This window comes from Poecilia reticulata, linkage group LG3 (genome assembly GCF_000633615.1).
Source record: "Poecilia reticulata strain Guanapo linkage group LG3, Guppy_female_1.0+MT, whole genome shotgun sequence".
NCBI classification, from domain to species: Eukaryota; Metazoa; Chordata; class Actinopteri; order Cyprinodontiformes; family Poeciliidae; genus Poecilia; species Poecilia reticulata.
Window position 1 is genome coordinate 21,085,432 of NC_024333.1, and position 14,781 is coordinate 21,100,212.

The 14,781-nt window shown below is 37.4% G+C and overlaps 3 protein-coding genes across 3 annotated transcripts in view; 1 reads left to right on the plus strand and 2 right to left on the minus strand.

Moving 5' to 3' along the window:
- Positions 1 to 981: 981 nt before the first annotated feature.
- LOC108166175 (leukotriene B4 receptor 1) lies at positions 982 to 2,990 on the minus strand. The gene has a single exon (XM_017303905.1). The coding sequence runs from the start codon at positions 2,582 to 2,584 to the stop codon at positions 1,526 to 1,528; it is 1,059 nt and encodes a 352-aa protein (XP_017159394.1). The 5' UTR covers positions 2,585 to 2,990; the 3' UTR covers positions 982 to 1,525.
- Positions 2,991 to 3,868: 878 nt separating this feature from the next.
- On the minus strand, positions 3,869 to 6,469 carry LOC103462595 (leukotriene B4 receptor 1-like). The gene is made up of 2 exons (XM_017303922.1): positions 6,391 to 6,469; positions 3,869 to 5,879 (listed from the first exon to the last, which is right to left on the minus strand). Exon 2 carries the CDS (start codon positions 5,800 to 5,802, stop codon positions 4,792 to 4,794), a length of 1,011 nt encoding a protein of 336 aa, XP_017159411.1. The 5' UTR covers positions 5,803 to 5,879; positions 6,391 to 6,469; the 3' UTR covers positions 3,869 to 4,791.
- A 2,335-nt stretch (positions 6,470 to 8,804) lies between these two features.
- The window catches only part of LOC103462594 (E3 ubiquitin-protein ligase AMFR), a 9,725-nt gene continuing 3,748 nt past the window's right edge, over positions 8,805 to 14,781 (plus strand). Inside the window, exons 1-8 of the mRNA XM_008405486.2 lie at positions 8,805 to 8,976; positions 9,491 to 9,797; positions 9,888 to 9,980; positions 10,436 to 10,600; positions 12,887 to 13,039; positions 13,635 to 13,675; positions 14,051 to 14,183; positions 14,487 to 14,622. Of these exons, the coding sequence (XP_008403708.1) occupies positions 9,543 to 9,797; positions 9,888 to 9,980; positions 10,436 to 10,600; positions 12,887 to 13,039; positions 13,635 to 13,675; positions 14,051 to 14,183; positions 14,487 to 14,622 (976 nt within the window). The 5' untranslated portion in view covers positions 8,805 to 8,976; positions 9,491 to 9,542. The remainder of the gene's footprint in view (positions 8,977 to 9,490; positions 9,798 to 9,887; positions 9,981 to 10,435; positions 10,601 to 12,886; positions 13,040 to 13,634; positions 13,676 to 14,050; positions 14,184 to 14,486; positions 14,623 to 14,781) is intronic.

The following is a 14,781-nucleotide window of genomic DNA, read 5'->3' on the forward strand; positions in this document are numbered from 1 at the left end:
CCTGACTTATGCTTTTCACTAACCTTTTCTCTGATTTGCTTTGAGTGTCCTATTGTCTTCATGCTGTAATGGCAGCCAGGAATACTGACACCAGTGAATGAACCATCCAAGCTCRGGTGTCTTTAAACTACAATCACTTGAAACACACTTACTGCACTCAGGTGAKCTCCTTTCCAGTYATTGTGAAACTACCAGCACTGAGTGGCTGGACCTCTGTTGATTTCGGTCAGTCACTTCAAAGAAGGTGAATATCATTTATTCCATGTTAAAAAAAATTATTTCCTTGTTATTATTTTTGTTTAAATCAGTGTTTAATTTGACCTTCTAGGTGTTATTTTAATTTCTTTTGTCAAAAAAAGCTAAATTATGTTGATTGTTATTAATTACTAAAAGCATTGGAAAGGGTCAAACATCCAGGAGGTTTAATACTTTTCATAGGYACTGTATAACATAACTATAATGACAAATTAAAAAGACAGTGTTTAACTTGAGCATGTTTTTGTCTCCACAAAGGCATTAGTGCCATCTACAGGTTTATTCACTTATGGTGRAAAAAAATGGAACTAAAAAGATACAGTATATGTGCTTTGCATTTCTGACATCAGACCAAAATACTTTGTAAAATAGATATGTGATTCGAAATAGTTGAAAATATAAGTGCAAARTAGAGATTGTATTTTCTTGTTCAAAGTTCATCTTTGGGTTTTATAAGCTAAGAACAAACTTTAGGTCACTATTCCTCTTTTTGCATGTCAACAAAGGAAACATGCAGTTTTTCATTTGGCAATCTGTTCAGTGAGGGGAAGTTAAAAACATGACTGCACTGTGGGATACAAAAACAAAATTTTTGCTTTTTCGTAAAAATTTTTTTTAATGAAAACAGTATAATCTGAAACACATTAAAAGCTAAATGAATTTAAAATATTTTTGAAAATTAGCTAATTATATTTTTAAAGACAGGTAGGGTGCAGAGAGTGCATAAAATAAAAAGTGTCAAACTAAATTGTGAGAACAGATACTCAACAAACAGCCTATAAAACTAATTTATAGTCAGTGGTGTAAGAAGCTAAATACTTATCTAGAAAGTGAAACAACCTGAATTTTTTTGTTTTCCACAGCATTCAGTAACAGCACACAACCACATCTTAACTTGCGTCAACAGCCATCACAAGATCACTAAAACCGAAGATTAGCCAATACTGTTCCCAGAAGTGAAGTACCATTTTATTTCAATTTAATAAAAATTAAACAGCAGGAAACGCCTCATTTWAAAAAAAAGTTTTAATTCACTTTCGTTCATATATAAATGTATTGCTTTTTATGATAAAAGATATTTGCACAAGAGACTCAGAATACATAATACTTAAAGTTTCATAAATAAATTAACAGCAGAAAGAAATGTAAATGCACTGGATAGATCAGCAGAGACATGTTGTTTACCTGTTGAGGGTTCATTTAAAAGAGGGTTTAATGCAAAACACCTCACACATTTCATTCTCAGGAAAATGATTATTTACACACAACTTCAATACATATTAATATCGTCTTTTGACTCTGTCATGAGCTGAGAACAGTTCGTCTGATTGCTTTGTCTCTTCGACACAAAGGATATCTCCCTGTTTCCCTCACCCGGCGATGTGCTGGAGATGTGGCGGAAGAGTTTCTGGATGCCGGTGTCACGTAGCGACTCCCTGAAGGAGCGGGCCGCAAACATGTAGAGGACAGGATTAATGCTGCTGCTGATGAAGACCATGGCTCCCGCTACGAACATCATGGTTTGTCTAGCAGTTTCCAGTTTATTGGCTATGTCACTCTTTGAGTCTCCAATGGCCAGAATAACAATGGAGATGATGTTTCCTATATGATGGGGTGTCCAGCAAATGGCAAATGCAACCACTATGCTTGCAATCAAGACAGTGGACTTGCGTTTGGACCTAAAGTTCATCTGAGTTATACGACTGCACAAGCACCCATAACAGACCACAAGAATGGAGAAGGGYAGCATGTATCCCACCATCGTCTCTAGCAACAAACATACCAGCTCCTGAGTGTCAGAAGTATACACGCGATACACGCAGTCCGTCTTACCATAGTCCCCCTCGGCAGTTTGAGTCAGAATAATAGGTATGCTGAACAGGAACCCAGCTGACCACAGGGCAAGCAGGACTTTATTCAAGGCTTGTTTCTTCTTCCAAACTACAGAGACGAAGGGATAACGCACGGCGACGAAACGCTCCACACTCATGAGCGTGATGAGGAAAACRCTGCTGTACATACAGGCGTTGATCAAGAACACCATGACTTTGCAGCATGCCTCGCCGAAGACCCAGGACTGGGCGAGGGAGTAGATCCAGAGAGGGAGTGTAATGAGGACCATCAGATCTGCCGCCGCCAGGTGCAGGATGAGAACCACTGTGTGTGAGCGCTTCTTCACATGCTTCAGGATGGTCCAGATCACAAGCAGGTTGCCAGGAGCACCAACCAAGAAGGACAGACCCARGATCACACACGCCACCACTGTTCCACTGTCAAATTCCTCGAGGGCCATTTCCTCCAACGGAGACCGTGAATGTGAGATGTTCATTCTGCCACAGTGTATGTGCTGACTGTGGTGTCTGAGTGCAAAAAAACAAAAGTTTTCACTTCCTCTTTATGTAAGGACTGCACAGGAACAGGGTTTACTGACATGGCTTTTTAAGATCCAGAATGTGACTCACACATGTGTCATCAAAATTATGGTGAAAGATAAAGGATAAATCATTAGGAAATCACACGTTTAAAAGAAATGACTTAATGCTTTCTGCACAAGTCACTGCTTAGTTTCACTAAAAGGAAAGACAGACGAAAACCTCAAAGCTGTTTACCGTTTTTTTAAGGAAATTCAGTCAGACTTAGAWATGCAGTACTGGGAAAAGTATTTGTTCCCTTATTRAGTTATTTTGACATTGCTTAGTTACCCTCTCACCCCCTCTAAATTTTCCAGATCTTCAMAGGCATGTTTGAATACATACAAAAAACTATTTTTAAAGTTCATTAATTTATTTAATGTGTTAAAAGAGAAATGCTAAACAATTTGGCTCTACATCTGCAACTTATGGCCCCCRTTGTGGCAAAAAAAATAACATCATGTATTCTTTTTTTGACTACGGGCAACAGTTCAGACATCGCTGTGGAGGAATGTTTTCCCACTTGTCTTAAGATAATAATTAGTATTGTTTTCAAGGCAGGTCACTATTTCATTTAGGGACGGATTTTGACGAAGCCGTTTTGAAAGTTTTTATTCTTTGAGTTTCATGCTAGATTTATGAAGATGCTCACCTTCCAAGAAGTTTGACTTTTACCACACCGCTGTTGAGAATATTTTCCCAAAAGTCATCACAGAGTTGTTTTTTGACAAACGTGAGATGGGTCTTTGTGTTTGTTTTAGTCAGCAGCGGGTTTTGCCTTCCAACTTTCCCACTGATGCCATTTGTGCCCACATTTTTTTAGTAATCATAGATAATGAGTCAAATACCAAAAGGCAGTGCTAGTTCTTTATTTTCTGTATTTGTTCATAATGGCTCTCAGTGATTTGCTAAATCCCCAGCCACAGATTGCAGATTGATAGATATGAATAACTTCTGTTTCTTATTGAATTCTTAAATTTAATTGGATTGAAACTTAATGTATTTATTTTTTTATTGATTCTAGAGTTGTGACAGTAACTTTATATAGCAAATTTGGCAATCACATTTAATGAAATATTTACTTAAAAGTGTGATTAAGTGATTTTTGACTGACATTCAAAACAGTTTGATGTCCCAGAACAATTATGGTAAATGTTACGAAAAAGCAAAAAAAAAAAACAAAAAGAAAACCAAAACAAAAAAGAAGAAAAAAAAAACAACCCACACACACACACAAAAAAAGAGCAAATCTGAAAGAAGAAAAATACATTTACACTCTATTGTATTGTAGGTTGTCACCAAGAAAAACATGCCAGGGTCAGTTTTTCTATGTCTGCTGCAGTTTTATTATGAATCTTTATTTAGTCATAACAAAAATACACTATCTCAAAAATAAGCTTTCAAACRCATCTGTRTCTGGTGACATCACGAAAGGTTTAAGCAAGGTTGCAACTCAAACCACAGTGTTTGCTAATATGGGATGGTCGGCTTAATTACTTTTTCTGATGTCTTCAACAAGGAGGGGGGAAAAAGCAGAATTCAAGGTTGTTGCTTTTTTCCTGCACTTCTGCACTTTGTATGTTGTGAAATCTTACTTTTTTGCTCAAAGTACACTTTAGTCGCAAAGAATATCCAAATAGGTCATATCTTTATTCACAATAACTGAAGCATCTCAGACAGGATTAAAATAACATACATTATCATGCAAGACATTTCCTGTTTTTAAAATGGAATAATACAATTTTGATATGTCACCAAAGTTATAAAACAGTAACAAACTGCTGTCCCTGTTGAGTTTCATTTGCTTTTAAACTACATATCAGCAATTTGGTGATAAGTAAGCAAATCTTTTTTTTTGCTTTTACACATCTGTAACAGGAAATAATGATAAATTATATTCTTCAGCAACAACCAGAAGTTCTTTTAAACTTTTTTTAAAAAACATAATAAGAMGTTTTGACTGAATCTCAATTAAATCAAGGGCACAGCCTTGTGGTAGTAAAGAAAATTGCAACTCAATATTATTGTCAAACTTCTTAGGTCACATTTGGTGTCAGTACAACAGGARACATTCACTTCTCAGTCCAGTTTTCCCRTAGCTGTAGTACTACCCCCACTCGCATTTTTATTTGAAAGTTGTAGACGTGAGCTCCGTGTCTGCTGAGCTCTGGTCCTTCTGCTGCTGTATTGCGAGGTCCTTGAGTCTATTTGTGTTTGAGGCCAGTTCCTGAAACAGTTTGACCAGACCAGACTCTCCAAGACTGCCTCTRAAGTTCCTGGCGAAGAAGGCGTATAATACAGGATTCACTGAGCTGCTGATAAAAACCAGAGCACCAGAGCTGAAGACCAAACTTTCCGGTACGCACCCATCCTCTTTGTCTGTCCCAAAAATGCAAGCTACATCAATAATATTAATAACATGGTAGGGTAACCAGCACAGGAGGAAAACAAGCACTACAGTGTGAATGAGAACTTTGGATTTCTGTTTTGAATTAAATCTCATTTTCTTGAGCTGCGCAGCCACAAGACAGTAACAGATGCTTAGCGTAATGAAAGGCAGCACAAAGCCCARCAACGTCTGCAGGCACAAGAAGACAATTTCTAGAGTATCATTGTTGAAGTCTCTGACAAAGCACTGATCGTTTTGCTCGCTTCCAGCCAAAGTCTGGGCTAAAACTTCWGATAATCCAAGAAGAAGCGCAAGAAGCCACAAAAATGCAATRCATCCATTCATATTCTTTTCAGTCTTCCAGCGCATCATCAGAAATGGATGGCAGATGGCTATGTAGCGTTCCACACTCATAAGAGTGATGAAGAAGATGCTGCTATACATGCACACAGTGATAACACAGATTAAGATATTGCAAAGTACCAATCCAAACTCAAAAGTGTGCACCAGGGAGTAGATCCAGGCAGGCAGAGTGATGAGGACCATCGTATCTGCCACTGCCAGGTGCAGGATGAGGACCACAGTGTGAAAACGCTGCTTGACGTGCCTCAGGATAGTCCAGATTACTAGCAGGTTTCCTGGAACTCCCACCAGGAAGGAAAGMCCCAGTATAACACACGCCACGGTTGTCCCGCCGTCTACCTCCTTGGGGGTTTCTGAAGGTAACATCTCGATGGAGGGGTCCATGTCGGGAATGTGTTTTTGCGGCAGAGTTTCCACAAAAACAATTAAACTGCTGTTCAAGCAAGGCWCCACTTCCCTTTCTGAACAAATGGAAGAGAATGCAGATTTTAGCATGAGCAACAAATAAGGAATTCATGCAAAGATCCATCCCTAATGTTGCAACTTCAGACATGTGATCCATCTGACTTTAAAGTTAAGAATGCAAGATGATGGTTGAAATAATGCCATATGTTTATAAATATGTCTTAGTAAGCTAAAGTGAAACAGTTGTAAATTAGTAAAAAATGATACTTTACAATAGTATTTCTTGATGAATACTATTTGTACTCATCAAGAAAACTTGATGAGTACAAATAGTATATTACAAATAGACAAGTAGTTATTCAGTTTCTAATTACCCAAAAATTAATTTATGTGAAGTTATTCAATTTCAAGAATTTGCATACTAAGACCACCTTCTCCACTTTTATGTTCTTTGTTTTGCTCTCTTTCTTCCTGAATGAGATATGAATGCAAAAAGCATTAAAAAAAGKTTATAACAATTTAAATGTAGCAGCCGTAATATTTATAAATAAACCAAATAAAACTTACTATTAGAAAAGTTTAATGCGATGACACTACCCGCTGTTGCGGTAGAAAATAAAGGGAAGCTGGATTTGCCTTAACTTTTCTCCCAACAAGTTTAACATTGGGATTTGTTACATCATGACCACAAACTTTAACTTTGGACTCTGTCAACTTCATTTGTTGAATTTATATTTATCTGAAGAGTTAATTATTACCTTTAGCTACTGGGCCTATTTCTCAAACAGGAAAATCTACACAAACTTAGGAATTAAATCAAACTTAGTCTCAAATGCAAATATCTTAAGTAATCACGCAAAGACTTAMATGATAATTGTTTTTAATTTACAGTTACTACAACACGTATTACACAASCACAATTAACTAGACTACATCCTTTTATGATTTGGGGACTGAATTTTAAATATACTGCTCAAAAAAATAAAGGGAACACTTAAACAACACAATATAACTCCAAGTAAATCAAACTTCTGTGAAATCAAACTGTCCACTTAGGAAGCAACACTGATTGACCCGACGAGGGTCCCCGTTGTCAATCAGTGTTGCTTCCTAAGTGGACAGTTTGATTTCACAGAAGTTTGATTTACTTGGAGTTATATTGTGTTGTTTAAGTGTTCCCTTTATTTTTTTGAGCAGTGTACATTTTAATATGTCTGGATTTTATGTTATTTTCTTCTCTCTCCTCTCACCTGGGTTTTATCTGATAATCTTCATACCTGCCCTAATTATGCTGTTTATCCCTTATCRTACATTTAGTTATAATATTCTCTTACCTCTGTGTCTTGATTGTTGAACTTCCACTTGGTTTCTGTGGAAGGATTAGTCATTTCTGCTTTAGTTTTGCTTTAGTTTCTTTAAAGGTTTCTTTCTGACCTAAGTTGCATGACTTAGTTYATGCAACTCATGACCTATTCACTCGTGCAATCAGTTTCTTTTCAGTGGGTGGCTTCTAGGACTGTTCAGATGACAGACTGAATTAGAAGGACATTAGAAATTCCAGCTTTTACCTTGGTTGGGAACCACTAGATGAAGTATCTGGAGGACACAGAATATGGTTTTTACATAAGTATTGATTTGGATCCTGATCAGACAGGTTTAAACCCAGCAAAGGCCTACAATTTATTTAAGAAATTAAAACAGCTGATTAATGTGTGCAAAACACAAATATTAGAAGGTGGAAAGGAAAGCACAAATATTCAGATAAATTACTGGTTGTCTTTTCATTACTACTGCCTAAGTAAGTACTTTGGTACATACTAAGTAAGTACTTTGGTACATACTTTTGTTTGTTTTGTAACTGTGTTACATAACTTTTTTTTTTATTGACCTGTCGTCCAATAGATACAGTTAATAAGTTTGTATTTAGCTAAGAAATACTGACATTTCTTCTGAAACCCACTGTAGGCAAMCATAGGACCACCAGCAATATGTGAAGGATGGCTGAAGGGGGAAAAACACTTAAAATTTCAGAAATTACTGTTATTTAACAAGAGCATTAATCAAATTATTTCTCCATGCATCCAGATTTGTAATCCATGCCTTCAGATTTCTTCATACTTTAAAAGAACTCTGGATTTTAGCTGTATTTTAACTCATCTTATATAAAAGCCTGGAGATTTTTAGACATTCAAACCTTCATGGTGTCATTCAAATCTTGAGATGTGAATTGCTAAGTCACTTGATCACATTTTTATCTTTACTCCTCACAAACCACAAGTGATTTTCATCCCTGGGATATCTYAGTATCTATCTTAAACCATTACTAACCTTTAATTAACCAACTGAAGTCATGTGTTATTTGCTGCAGTGGAAATAAGTCACATTTAAAAAGAAATTTGAACATTCCTCTAGAATTMGGTTGCTTATGTTGCAGAACTTGCAGAGGTTTGTTGTCAGAGTGTTTGCAAAGAAAACACAGTCAAATTTCCTAAATATATTCTCGGTGCTAGTATTATTTTAAATAATGCAAAAATAAAACAAACTCCATTATAATCGTGCTCTATTTTGTGATACCACCCCACTCACAAAACCTTCAAATAATTGTAATCAATTCAGTTCATTTCAATMTACCACAGCAACATGTCCTGGATAACGCCACAATTTGTTGGCAAGCCCTTCTAATCCACTTCACTTGCTTTCGCTTCTCCTCTTTAAATTTCTTTGTGGCCATATGGTTAGATAACCGGACAGTTTATAATCCAGATTAAAYGTATCCACATTTTCTTTTCGTCGTTTTGCAAAACACAACACTTTTGAAGGAAATGTGATGTATTGCTTCTTTTTAGGAGAATCTGTGTGATGCTTATTTTTCGGGTATTTGTTCAAAATGTATTTTCTTACAGCTAAACAGCCATTGAATGTATATTTAAAACGACCCAGTGAGGGTGGTAGGTATTTTCCATTACTACGTCTTTAAAGTCGTCCTGATGACGCTGTCTGGTCTTCTCCRTCCAGGCTCAGCCAGCTTGCCTGTGCTCCGTGGAATAAACACGACGATGTTGCCAACTGCTGTGTTCCTTGTCAACTGAAAGAACGGCTCAGTTGAGAGTAAACAATCCTGGATTTCGCGTTAAATTAAGCTGGAGACAAATTGTAAGTGGCTGTTTGAGTTTTGTTTGAAGTTTGCTCACGCTGCGAAACTACGTAGCTAATATTACAGTAAGCTAGTATGGGGTAACGTTAGCTAGGTAAATAACCCATGATCAGGGCGTTAGCGTCTGTCATTTGACGTATCCTCTGCTGTAGTATTTTCGTTAGAATTATTGGCCATTGTGGTCTTATTCTYGTTGYTTTTATGGGCTGTCGTCGATTGAAAATGAATGGTTACACTTCACTTGTAAGGGAAGTGTCTATACTTGTTTGCTAGGTAGAAGCTAGCTTCGTTTGGTAGCGCTAGCTACTGTATTTATATTTTTTGTCTTATTTTTTTTTATCAACATTTTGCTCTGCGTGTGTCACACTTGAATGCTGCATTATATTTTATTGTTAATCTAGGAGCAGGCGTGAAATTAGCACAGCTGTTTGATAGGTGGTGTGATTATGTAATATTTTCGCTTAGCTCTTTTAAGTTGAGCTAACGCTAGCCGTCTTATTTCTGCTTTTACAGGCTGGTGGACGCTCGGTTTTTACAATTGAAGAAGTGGACAGGAGACCACGAAATGCCTCTGCTGTTTCTGGAGAGGTTTCCCTGGCCCAGCCTGCAGACCTACACTGCACTGAGTGTGGCTTTGCTGGCTGGCAGCATCTTCAGTGCCTAYACTACTGTCACTGACCCAGGGTTTGGGGCCTTGGAAACGGATGATACGCCAGCTCCCTCTGATGTTGATCTTGAACATCTGAGCAATGCAGTTGGTAACACAGAACTGGCCAGAACTGTCTTGTGGTATCTAATTACAGACAGTCTATTTGTATGGGTGAGTGTCATCCACTTTGCTMTATTGTAGTAGCATGTTGGTTTATGATAAAAATGAATGGGGACTTCATCTTTTTTTGTGTCCTGACAGGTGCTAGTGAACACATTTTGCTGCTCTTTGATGTTAATTGCAAAAATGATTCAGTATGTGGTTTTTGGGCCCCTCAGAGTCAGTGAGAAACAGGTGAGTTTTGTGTTGCTATGGTCCAGTGTATTGTGTTTTTCAACGTTGCAATTTTGCAACACARATGTTTTCAATCAGTGCAACAACTATGTTTGAATGTTAATTTAATAAGATGTCAGAGAAAGTATTCTGGTTTTAGTAAAACACAGGTAGATGTAATGCAAATATTAAACAAGCCTCACCCATTTCTCTGTTTTAAGGTTTGATCATTTTAAAACCAAAGGRCGTGCCTGTAAGAAGTCAATGTTTTTGGTTGAATTGTTTTTGACAACATTATGCGTAACTTTAATAATCAATATAACATATTAGCGCAATCGCAAATTATGTACAAGTATTATGAATAGTTTCCTTTCAGAGAATCGCAAACTCACCTATTCACGGTTTTGTAGATCACAATAAACATTTGGGAATGGGAATCAGGACCTAATCTGCTGTCTTGTCTTTTTATGTGTCAGCATCTTAAGGATAAATTCTGGAACTTCATCTTCTACAAGTTCATTTTCATATTTGGAGTGTTGAATGTGCAAACCGTAGAAGAAGTGGTCATGTGGTGTTTGTGGTTCTCAGCCTTGGTCTTCCTCCATCTCATGGTTCAGCTCTGCAAAGATCGCTTTGAATATGTAAGTATGTTAAATTGTATACGTTTTCACTACTTGACTGGTTGCTTTTGAATGTTCCCGGGGTTTCGACAGATTAAGGCAAAGTAGCATTTTTTTTTCTTTACCATACAGAATGGGCTTGGAATAATTTACAGAAAGTTTTCATAACATTGTATTGCGTTGTAAAAACTAACCCTGGTCAAGGAAATTATTATGACTGTTGGTATATAACTACATGTATTACTGGTGCCCTGTGACTGTTCATTTTAATGCTATTGCTTGTGAAAAACACCACAAAAAAGACGGCTGCTTATCGAAACCCCATTTAGGTAGATGTTACTAATTTGTGTATTTCAGTGATGATTTGAATATGCAAAAGCAATGCCCACCCCTAAAATCTAATTTGAAAACATTTGGCACAGGCTAGCAAAATGATTTACATTGAGATTTTCTTTCAGTATGTGTACATATCAGTAATGTTTGTTGCCAAATATAGTAATGAAACCACAAGACAGTTTGCTTGCATGGTGTATCGCTATAATGTATTGCGTTTCAAAAGGTTCTAAGAAAACTGTCTGTCTGCCAGACAGGGGACACAGGGGACAGCCAGACAGGCTGTCTAATAAATTAGATGAAAGAACTCGGGTAACAGTCATTCACCCTACAACGGTTTTAGAGATTGCTACTCTATAAACCTTCACATTACTCTAAGTTGTTGTTTTTAAAGGTTTGCAGAAACTCTCCATGTAGATGTTTGTACTCCAGATCTATTAATAGCTCAAAGCTCTGGGCTGTTTGCTTACTGATACAGTTTCAGTCCCAATACTGACTTGTCCTGCACTAGGACTTAAACCTGCTGTCCAGGTTTAAGAGGCCTATCGGATCTAATTCCCTACTAGTGTGAAATTTTATACAGGGTTTTTAATTGATATTGTATAGTTGACTGGCGTGGTATGTTAGAAAAGTAGTTTCTTCCACCAGTTCTTATTGTGTAATTACTGTAAATGTCTTGCATGAACATACTTTGCTTTGTATGCATTCATTTGCCTTCTCCTTGTCTTTTGGGTTTTACTGTAGACTTGCTTTCACTCATAATGGTTTTAACCTAGAGCTTCTCTCTTGTTGTCACACCCAGATGCTTCCTTGTTTTTTTTCTCCTCATGTACGTTTTCAGTAAAGATCAGACATTCAGGTTAAACAGCTGTAGACCAAAGATAAGAACGTTTTAAGTCGTGTGAGAAAATATTGCAGCCCACAAGGCACCTGTGTACTTTCATGCAGCTGAGCTGTTAAAATATGCAGAAACTGATCCACTTTTGCCTTCCATGTGTAACAGATATTTAGATTAAGCTTGCATTTGCATAACTTTATAATGTGGACCTTGAAACATTTCAGGACTGCATGGCCCGGGGGAAACATAAAATTGCAAGGTTTTTATTTCTGATGAGCCAGAATTACTTATTTTTTTAAATTCTTTAAATTCATTTTAACGTTTTCTGAAAGTCTTTCTAATTATTTTTTTTAAAGCAGAAACCTCCAGTAGAACCAAGTTTGGGATAATTCATGTTCCTCAGTCAGCTGGTTGCTAAGAGGTCCCAATAGATACCCAGTTGTACAAGGCCAGGTGTTCTTTCTAAGGGGRGAAAACAAAATTAGTGGCAACAATTATTACAAATCACCCATGGGGTAGAACAAGTTAAAAGTATTCCATCAACATGGGGGGAAATTCTGTGGTCTAAAATTCTGTGATGTAACAGACGAATTTCCAGTTATTGGAAACACCTGCAGGGTTTCCCCCAGCTTGGCAGGACACCAGGCTCTACTTGTACCCCCACAAGTGTTGTTTATTTTAAATTGGGTTTTTTATACACCAGTAACAGTAAAGACGGATTAAGCCAGGTGACGCATTTAACTGGTCACCTGCCCATTAGCCTCATGTGCTTTTATTTCCAAATTAAGATGCTTGCTCATGCACATCCAAATTTTTGCAACTTTAATATTTTTTTTAACTGAAAAAACATGGTGGGCCGCTGGTGGACTGCCCTGGCGCCCCCACTGGGCGAAGCAGGTTTTTTGGGGGAAACCCTGACCTGACTGCAGTCGTTGCCATTACAGTGGTCCGACCAGGTTATGACGTTTAGGGGACATTTTATTTCTCACATTGCGTTAAGCTAGCCTAGARAATCAAATCATTTGAAAACTGCATTTTGTTGTTGACATTATTTTGAAATGAGTGACTTAAAAACAACTAGCTAAAAAGGGGGAAAAATCCCAACATACTAATGCTTTTCTTTGTCTTGTCTGTAGCTTTCTTTTTCCCCATCAACCCCGATGAACAGCCATGTAAGAGTCCTGTGCCTGCTGGTCTCCCTGCTCCTGGACTGCTGTGGCCTGGCTGTGGTCTGTGGCCTGCTAGGAGCCTCCCATGGCATGCACACACTCTCCTTTATGGCTGCAGAGGTAATGGTCTTCAGTTACACCCCATTTTGAAACATGGAGATCTGCTTCTTTAACTTTAGAGAGCACGCTTTGTATAATTTGCAAATCATTTTTATCAATCTRTATTGATAATATCCAGAGTTTTTCTTTTTGACAATATATAATTTTGATTCATTTGTTAATGTTTGAATAAAATATTTTGCATGCGCTCTATCGATACATTTAATTGTTTAATCAATTCACAATGCTGTGCGATAGAGAGGCCTGTCATTTGAATAAATGAACTCGTCCCAGCTGTTCCTCTGTGTTGCAACACTCTGGGAAAATTAGTGCTATTTTTATTGGTTATTCATCTCTATTTCAATGGCGACATCATGGAAAATATCTTATCTGTAAATGATCTCATTGGCACCCCCTACTCTCTCTCTCTCTCTCTTGATTTAATGGCCCCCAAATTTTGTGAAGATTTCTGAATGTTTTCTCAGTTTGTTTGTAAAGCCAAAATGCAGTTGTAAGATTGGTAGTGATTAGTATGGAAAGTGATTTACAAGAAATTACATTGTTGAAATGTGTGTATATATATATATATATATATTTATTTATTTATTTTTCTCAGTGTCTGTTGGTGACGGTTCGCACTGGACATGTCATCATGAGGTAAGTCGTTTAAAACCCGACAGTCAGCCGCCTCGTCGTGGGAGCAGTACTGATGAAGCCCCAGCTCAAATTTAGAAATGGGCTAAACTTAGCAACCATATTTATTTTCTTCTGGTTCTGTTAGTACCTGAGGACATTCAGCAGAAACTCTGACATAACTTTTAAATTTAGCAACTTCCTTTCTTGCGTTTAATTAWCATTCACAGCTGTGCCTGATTTTAAAGTGGAAAGTAGAGTTCCTGTGTATGTAATTTAAGCTTTATCTCAGAAGAGCTGAATACAAACCGATTCAGATTATTTTTGAAAATATGAAACATTTTTGAACAAAGTCATTGCATACCTTCTATGATTTTAACAGTTGTGTTTTACCCTCAGGTACTCCATCCATCTGTGGGATCTGAACCATCCAGGAACCTGGGAGAGCAAAGGCACATAYGTCTACTACACAGACTTCATCATGGAGCTGGCTATGCTCTTTCTGGATCTGATGCATCATATCCATATGCTGGTGAGACAGGACATCAAACCAGTTTCTGAGCTAGAAATGAGTGTCTTGGACAGCAAACTAAGAGATCGGGTTTACAACTGTATGAATAGAGGCATTCACTGCATGTTGAGTCATACAACCCTCCAGATGCTTTTACAGACCAGGATCACRTGTTCAAATGGAAAACTGCAGAAAACAACAAGTGTTCATTATGCGCTTTGCTTCCACATTCAACATTTTGTACCCAATACAGCTCGAAAATGTAATTTAAAACACTGTTCTACTGCTCATACCTTACCTTTATAAATGTTCATCTTGTTGCAGCTGTTTGGTAACATCTGGCTGTCCATGGCGAGCTTGGTTATCTTCATGCAGTTGCGATATCTGTTCCATGAGGTCCAGCGGCGCATTCGCAGACACAAGAACTACCTTCGAGTCATCAACAACATGGARGCCAGGTACTGAAGCAAACGATGCTCTCTTTATTAATCCCGTTATTTAAGTTGTATATTTCAAATGTGCTTAAGATTTAACAAAAGGTGTTGGCAAAAGCATGGCAAAGCTGTGTTTTTGATTTTTCTGCCTATAAGTTTTATACTTTTTTTATATATATATATAT